The sequence below is a fragment of the Bison bison genome, unplaced genomic scaffold (genome assembly GCF_000754665.1).
Source record: "Bison bison bison isolate TAMUID 2011002044 unplaced genomic scaffold, Bison_UMD1.0 scf7180017864307, whole genome shotgun sequence".
In the NCBI taxonomy this organism is placed as follows: domain Eukaryota; kingdom Metazoa; phylum Chordata; class Mammalia; order Artiodactyla; family Bovidae; genus Bison; species Bison bison.
The window spans coordinates 4,874,555-4,883,255 of NW_011494879.1; the positions used below are offsets into that span (position 1 = coordinate 4,874,555).

At 38.8% G+C, this 8,701-nt stretch overlaps 1 protein-coding gene across 1 annotated transcript in view; it reads right to left on the reverse strand.

The window, feature by feature from the left end:
• Window positions 1-3,127: 3,127 nt before the first annotated feature.
• MBOAT2 (membrane bound O-acyltransferase domain containing 2) overlaps window positions 3,128-8,701 on the reverse strand; it is a 105,778-nt gene continuing 100,204 nt past the window's right edge. Inside the window, exons 14-15 of the mRNA XM_010852109.1 lie at window positions 7,989-8,140; window positions 3,128-4,973 (exon numbers count right to left, since the gene is read on the reverse strand). Coding sequence (XP_010850411.1) covers window positions 4,748-4,973; window positions 7,989-8,140 — 378 coding nt within the window. The 3' untranslated portion in view covers window positions 3,128-4,747. The remainder of the gene's footprint in view (window positions 4,974-7,988; window positions 8,141-8,701) is intronic.

Genomic DNA, 8,701 nt, shown 5'->3' on the forward strand with positions numbered 1-8,701 from the left:
TTACTATAAATAGATTTGTCTACGTGGTGCTGAAGAAAAACACCATAGAGACCCTCTGCATCCTAGTCTTGCAAATCCACACTTCAGAGTGGCATCTCTTTAATGCCAATCTTCCTCTTCCCGATAAGGAGTGTGCCCTGTTACACTAGCACTTTTACAAGGAAGGGCTACAGAAAGCAGAACTTCAGCATCTAACTTAAGTGTATAAATGAGCAGGTGTTTGTTAAATGTACACCGGGTTAAGTGTAGCTTTATTAGGTCCTTGAGGGCAGTTAGGATTACATTTCACAGTGTTATTTAGAAATAATTCTGCACCTCTGTCAAATTTGGTATATTCAACTTCAGCCAGGATGGACTATTAGTGGCTGAATAAAACTCCACAAAATACTGGTTTATATCTAAAACTTGGGACAAATGCTTCACTGACACAGTAATAAGAGGCACCATTCTGAAACAATTATTCTCTCAAGTAATTTTTTTCTTTCAACTAAAATGCAGAACTCTTCAAATCAATAAACTAGTAATTTAGGACAACTTAAAATAAGGAAACAAAAAAAGCACAAATGGCCAGAGGTGGTCATGAATTTACAAATGAAATTTACAAGGTATACATTTTAAACAGGAAAGATTCTTGTCCTATATGTCATCTAGTCCTTGAATAAAAGTATACATTTTAGGATTATTTTAATGGCAACATTTTAAAGTAATTATTTTCTGTAGTTTAGAATAAGGTATAACTAAGTTTTCTTTAAATGAAATAATATTCGAGAAGTTGATAAACCCTGTCCAATAAAACTGTCAATTCATTAAAGTATTTTTTAGCACGTATCTTCAATTGTACATAGCACAGACAGAAACCAAAAAAGCAGAGAAAGCAAAAAGAGAAAATACTTTCTTCAGTGGACATTATTTCATTATGAAAGCTTCATTTTAAGGGCTGTATTCAGTAGAAATGGAATGCTGCCATGCCTTCTGAGTTAATGGATTGTAAGGTTTTCCTCTGTTGCCTCAAAAACCTTTTGAAAAGTCAGGGCTTTGAGCTCAAGTTGTCAAAGTAAATGACCATGAAGATAATCCTGATGGTAACTCTTACAGATGCTGCAAATGGTTTCCAATCGTTACAAACACAACTGCTTATAAACTTTGGGAACTCACCCTCTGGGCTTCCTTCTTAAGGAAATTTCCTCTGGAGGGCAGGTCACATGTCCAAGTCACAAAGCTCCCTAATGACAGTGTCTCATGAATGCCCAGGTCTCCTCCCAGGACAATCAGTGCTTTGGTGTGGGTTACCTCCATTTTTGATTTATATATGTATATGTACACATATATATATATATATATACACACACATATATAAAAGTTTAACTTCTCTATTTTATTTTTGGCCGTGCCACACAGCTGCAGGATCTTTAGTTCTCCAACCAGGGATCCGACCCGTGCCCCGTGCATTGGAAGCTCGGCATCCTAACCACTGGACCACCAGGGAAATCCCTTACCTTCATATTTAAAAGCCATTCTTTAATACTGCGATTTTTTCCCCTCAAACCTGGTATCTGTGGAATTTCACATAGTGGGAATCAATTAACAAAAATACTTTTTTAACCAAAAGTATGGTGGAGGCATAAGTGGTGGCTGGACATTTTGGAAGCCAAATAAACCTTCTCTATTATACTGGGTATTTTAGAAGCTAAATAAATTTCTTCAATTACCCTGAGCTCCGATTAAAAATGTTTATTTTAAAAACTAAGAAAAAGCCATTTGTAAAATGGTGACAGGTGAGATACATCAAAATAAATTAACTGCCATGGTTTCAAAAAATAAAACTATGGGAAAAAGAATTATTTTGTTCATTTTCTCCCTGAGTAGTAAAATAATAACCAAAAATATAACTGGAGTGGTTTCATGATAATTGAAGAATGAAGAAATAATATAAAAATGAACTGAATCCTGTTGATTAAAAAAGCAATCATATATTACAATGAATCCCTTTAACATAGTAGAGATATACCAGTTTTCAATTCTTCTACCATAATTAGAAGTAAAGTATTAACCCTTACAACACTTCAAGTAGATATATTCAATTTATAGAGCAGAAAAAGTCTCTTCTTGAGGAGGAAGGTCAAGCTGAGAATCAGAATTCTTTAGTTTGTCTTCTAGATTGCATACTTACAAGTTCTCCAAAATTTTTGATTCTCCAAAAATCAAAAACCCATGTCATACAGAAACAAAAATCTAGATAATCCAGGGGGATGGAAATCAGTAGAACTGTATATATGTATATGATGTAGTATTTTCAAAGTAATTGGAAAATTCATCAACTGCCTTGCTTTCTAGATGGTAGTGCTATGATAACATTCACTGAGCAAAAAAATAGCTAAGAGTGATAATAGGTTTCAGTTCAGTTCAGTCGCTCAGTCGTGTCCGACTCTTTGCGACCCCATGAATCACAGCATACCAGGCCACCCTGTCCATCACCAAGGTTTACAGGCTGAGAAATTAAATATAATCAGATAATAGAACTAAATCATGATTATTTGTTAATGGCTAGGCAGGCTGAACAAAAAAAGCTTTTATTACACTTTCTTGTTTTCATTTATGACATGCCTGCTGCTGCTGCTAAGTTGCTTCAGTTGTGTCCAACTCTGTGCGACCCCATAGACGGCAGCCCACCAGGCTCCGCCGTCCCTGGGATTCTCCAGGCAAAAACATGCCTAGACCTGTCTTTTACTCTCTCTGTGTTTTTTAAATAGTGATCAGATTCTCTGCAGCATTAAATGGAGGAGGCATGGTATGGGGTTGGGGCGGGGGGAGCAGATACTTTCCATGATTACTCTTTTCTAGCCTCTCAAATTCCACAGCTCACTTAAATTCAAGTGTGTGGGAAAACAGAGAAATTTATTTAGCCATCCATCCTTTCCTAGGAGGTAACAGGGCATGGCTAACTAACCTCATCAGGTGTGGGGGAAAAATTACCTTTAGAAAAGTAAAAACATTTCATGTCAACAAAGACAAGGTTATTGCTAAAGTTCTGGGAAGGTATTTTTGCTGATTAGACCTCAGAAGTTCCAAGCACATTTCCTTTTCCTTTAGTCTTGAAATGAAGTACTACACAGCTTAAGCCAAAGAGTTGTTTTGTCATTAACTTTCATTTGCAAATTTATTAATGACAAGGGAAGAAAAAAAAGAGACTCATCATAGATAGACAATTTGCATTTCATTTAAAAATTTAAGGCAAAAAAGAAAATAAATTCCACAAAAGAAGGGTCACAGAAAACTGAAGTCAGAAGACCCTGCCCATCCTTCTCCCTGTCGGCCCATCATTCATCACCCTGGGCCACCGGAACCCTGATACCAAGCTGGCACCACAACTCTCTCCTCTGCTTTCATTGCTGAAGCATCATAAGACTGTGGGATCAAAGGAGGAACCCAGCCACTGAAGGCAAAATGAATTATGGTGAAAATGGCCTGTAAGATAAAAAGCACATTTTCTGCTTTAAGAATCTGAAACTCGTTAACGAGAGTTAACGGTAAAACTTTCACGAGAGAAGTTAAACGAGTTTAGAAATTAATTTATATTGTTCTCTACAAAGGTGGCTCAGATCCAATGGCTTTGAAGTTTCTGTTTTCCTAAAACGTAACCAAATACGAATTCAACTGTTCAAGGGTTAAAAAAGTGATTCGCTAGACAGTAATTTCACTCAATGATGTCTCTTTCAAAGCCTTTAAGCAATCTCCCGCTATTACTTTCATTATCCTTTTATAATTCTATATAATTTATGTTTGATACATCTCTTAAAAATCCAACGTGATTATAAAGTTATTAAACTTTTATGTCTTACAGGATCACACAGAACTCAGGTAAATCGGGGTGAAGAGCACTTCCACTGAGCCTCGGACCCGTGCCACGTGCAGGCGTGTGTACAAACACAGGTGCCACGGGCCAGGTGCCGCGCTTCATTCACGCCTTCCTTCTTTCGTTTGTCATCTTCTCTCTTTTTTGAAGAAGAAGAATAAGCTTAAAATATCACATCACCAACCTTTTATTATGTTTAAGGAATCCTTCCTTGAGGGTTCTCTCACTGACACAGGGTGATCAAATTCTCCAGGAAAATAAACTACCTACAATTTGGCATCCACCACTGCTTACAGTTCTGCTACATACTGCAGTCATCTGAGAAACTTTAGGAAAACCCTTCAAATACTGCGATGTTCATTGCATTTTAAAGTATCCACAATCTTAAGTAATTCTGTTCAAATTCTTCTGGAATTCCTGTGCAGCACACAACAGCAAATAGTGAAAGAGCGTTCACACAATGCCACACTTGAAAAGACCATTTAGGAAACAACAGTTTAGGAAATAGAGGGTTTAAGGCAAGACATTCATTTGGAGAAGTTAATTTTTCTCAGTCATCCGGAGTGACACGATTATTTTTCCCTCTCTCAGTGCCTTGGGACACACAGCGTACATTCAGCAACAGGGCACACATACGACCCTACGGACATATGCTGAGGTCCTGAGTGCCCACTGAAATAATGGAAATATTTTTCGATAAGGCGTGGCCCACCAGACATGGCATGGGAGGGGTATTTCGCCCCATTTCCAAGCTGGTATACAGGGAATTGCCTACCTAAAACCGGCCGATTTCCCCCCATGTGATCCCTTCCCCAACAGACACAGACCCCTTGAAAGGTGCTAAGATTGGTTCCCCTTAACATACAGAAAATAGCCATCAGAGTGCTTTCCTCATCATTGCTTTAATGATGAATGTCTAGAAGTTATTTCTTGATTCTGATTGCAAACACTGTTTGTTGTGAAAAAACTATTCTGTCCCAAAGAATTGTCTTTTTCATCAAACTTTTTGGATCGTGACAGCTGAACGTTTTCATGTGTACTCTTTCCTTTCTGAGTTTTTTTCACCGGCAACAACAATAATACTAAGATACAAGCAAAGTGAAGGCTGTAATACCAGGAGCTAAAAGAAAAAAAGGAAAAGTTTACTTTATTAGATTCCGATAATTAACAAGACCTGATTTGACATCTGTCACAACTGTCCCAAGCCCCTTAGGATGTGTATATTTATTACATTATTCTAGAAGAACAATCCCCCTTGGATGAAACTCAAATCATGTATGCCTATGGGTATTTATAAAGCACTGTACAAACCTAGGCCAATTACAAGCATGATACTAGACATCATATTACATTCCTTTGTAAGGGTCCTAAGGCCAGAACTAAATAAAACAAAAATAAAAATTTACTTATTAATAGCTGCATAGATCTGAAAATATCTCTCAAATCTACAGAGTCAAATATTGAGTAAAGAATACAGGTGGTAAAGACACAGTAAAACCCTTGCTTACTACATACTGTCCCTAATTAAATAGTCACACATATTCCAGTGATGTCATGTTGTCGTTGTGAAAGTCGTCAGTCGTGTCAGGCTCTTTGTGACCCCATGACTATACAGTCCACGGAATTCTCCAGGCCAGAATACTGGAGTGGGTAGCCTTTCCTTCTCTAGGGGATCTTCCCAACCCAGGGATTGAACCCAGGTCTCCCGCATTGCAGGCGGAATCTTTACCAGCTGAGCCACAAGGGAAGCCCAAGAATACTGGAGTGGGTAGCCTTCTCCAGAGGATCTTCCCAACCCAGGAATCAAACCAGGGTCTCCTGCACTGCACGCAGATTCTTTACCAACTGAGCTATCACAGAAGCCCAGTGATGTAACAGATAAGCAATATAGCTTCTTGATGGTTACTGTCACAAAATAAAGATCACATTATTAAAAATACTATTAGAAGTATCATGCCTCAAATTAAATACAAACCAATGTGACCTACTGCTTCTATAGCTGTAAATCTCAATGTTCCTGAGACAGAATATCCAATCAATAGCTCAATCACATTTAAACATATGTAATAATTCTGTGAAAATGGAAATTTTAGCAGGAGTTACTTATGTCTTCCCGTATGACTCTTATCATATTCAATTCAATAATTCTGTGACCATATACTCTTGCTGTCATTCTAAATGCTAGGGTAATAAAGAATTTATGAAAGAATAAAGCTTTTGATCTCAGATCACTATCTAATACGGGGGAGGGGAATTTGGTGGGTGAGGGAGAGAAGACAAATAGGTAAAATATGGAATTCAAAATAATAATTTCTATCATGTAGAGATGACAATAATTCCTCTAGAGAAGGAAATGGCAACCCACTCCATTATTCTTGCCTGGGAAATCCCATGAACAGAGAAGTCTGATGGGCTACAGCCCATGGGATCACAGAGTCAGGCACGACTGACTGACTAACAACAACAACAAGAGCTGACAATGTACCAGTGAACCGTAAGAGTGAAAAGGGAACCACAGAGAAATTTAAGCAACTGATTATCTTTTGATTGAAGAAATTAAGAGAATTAATAATTTGTTATAAAGAACAAGCTATACTTTTTTAACTACTTCATCATATTCTTTATTGTTCATTTTCTATAGGTTTTCCTTTTCTTTTGAAGTTAGCAGTCTGATAGCCTAAACTCTTGGTCCATGGACTTTATTAATAGCTTCTGGTGACTATCAGAGGATATACTGCCTTGGCAAAAAAAGTCCATTTGAAAAACCTGAATGAACTTTTTGGCCAGTCTAGTATTTACTTCCGCCCCTAAAATATCTCCAGTGACTCATAAGCATCTGCTGTAACATACAAACAAACCCCCAAACCTTGGCTCTCGAGCAGGGGGCTCTCACCAGCCTTGGCTCTCGAGCAGGGGTGAGCAACCTCGGCCCGTGGGCCAAAGCTATCCTGGTGCCTCTCTCTCTCTGTTGCTGCTGATGCTAAGTGACTTCAGTCGTGTCCGACTCTGTGTGACCCCATAGATGGCAGCCCACTAGGCTCCCCCGTCCCTGGGATTCTCCAGGCAAGAACACTGGAGTGGGTTGCCATTTCCTTCTCCAATGCATGAAAGTGAAAAGTGAAAGGGAAGTCACTCAGTCGTGTCCGACTCTTCTCGACCCCATGGACTGCAGCCCACCAGGCTCCTCCGTCCATGGGATTTTCCAGGCAAGAGTACTGGAGTGGGTTGCCATTGCCTTCTTCAATGCATGAAAGTGAAAACTGAAAGTGAAGTCGCTCAGTGGTGTCCGACCCTCAGCGACCCCATGGACTACAGCCTTCCAGGCTCCTCCGTCCATGGGATTTTCCAGGCAAGAGTACTGGAGTGGGGTGCCATTGCCTTCTCCACTCTCTCTCGGTTAAATTGAGAAACAACCGACAAGTAACACTATTAGCTTCAGGCGTGCAACACAGTGATTCGATCTGTTATATGTCATGAAATGATCGCCACAACCATGCAGTTCATGACCAGGTGTAGAAAGAAGAGCTCCACTTTCCAGTGACACTTTGGAGAGATCTGAAGCAGTGGGTACCCAGGTGATAGCCCTCTAAGTCTGAACGGTGTTAATCATTCCATAAATAAACTTAAGACTGCTAGGTTTAAGATGTAAAAGTAACTGACGATGCACTTAACTGAAGGAAATATGTTGGGTTCTATTTTTCTATTCTACCTAAAAGCAAGAAGCCTTCCTAAATTTCAAAATATGATACAAATGAACTTATTGATATTTACAAAACAGGAATCAACTCACAAACACAGAAAGCAAACCTATGGTTGGTTACCTAAGGGAAAAGGGCACAGGGGAGAAATAAATTAGGAGGCTGGAATGAAAATATACCCACTGCTATGTATAAAACAGATAACTAATAGGGACCTCCTATACAGCACAGGGAACTATACTCAATATCTTGCAATAACCTATAATGGAAAACAATCTTAAAAAGTATATATATATGTATATATACACACACACAAATATATACATGAAAACCTTTGGTATACATCTGAAACTAACACAAATTGTAAATCAACTATATTTCAATAAAAGTTTTTTTACAAATTTCCTATGCCACATTTGTTAAGAGTTAACACTTACCTGTAAAACATGAGTGAAGCTTTTACAGAAAGAAGTACAAATGGCACAACTGTGTAACTTATTGCTATCTGAGTTGCGATCCATGTTATAACATCATACAAAAATTTCAGCTGGGGAGGTTCGATGAAATAATGTCTAAAGTTATTTCTCACCTGAAATAAACAGAAATATTCATCTTTAACAATGCTTATGGAATCACACCGACTCCATCAACTGTTTCAAGGATGTGGAATAGATGAAACTCTCATACACTGCTGCTGGGCATCCAAAATGGTACTGTTACTATGGGCAAAGCTGCTTCAGAGAAAACTAATACACCTATAAATAGGTATAAAAACTATGGAAAAAGCATGGTGACTCATGGGGGCAAAATGTGTGAATCTGGATGAAGAGCACAGAGGAGCTTCTTTATAACTTTTCTGTGGATTTGAAATCGTATCAAAATTAAAAGCTTCTCCCCCAAAGTTAACAATTGCTTCAGTCAGTTCAGTTCAGTTCAATCGCTCAGTCGTGTCGATTCTTTGCAACCCCATGAATCGCAGCACACCAGGCCTCCTTGTCCATCACCGACTCCCAGCGTTCACCCAAACTCATGTCCATCGAGTTGGTGATGCCAACCAGCCATCTCATCCTCTGTTGTCCCCTTCTCCTCCTGCCCCCAATCCCTCCCAACATCAGAGTCTTTTCCAATGAGTCAACTCTTCACATGAGGT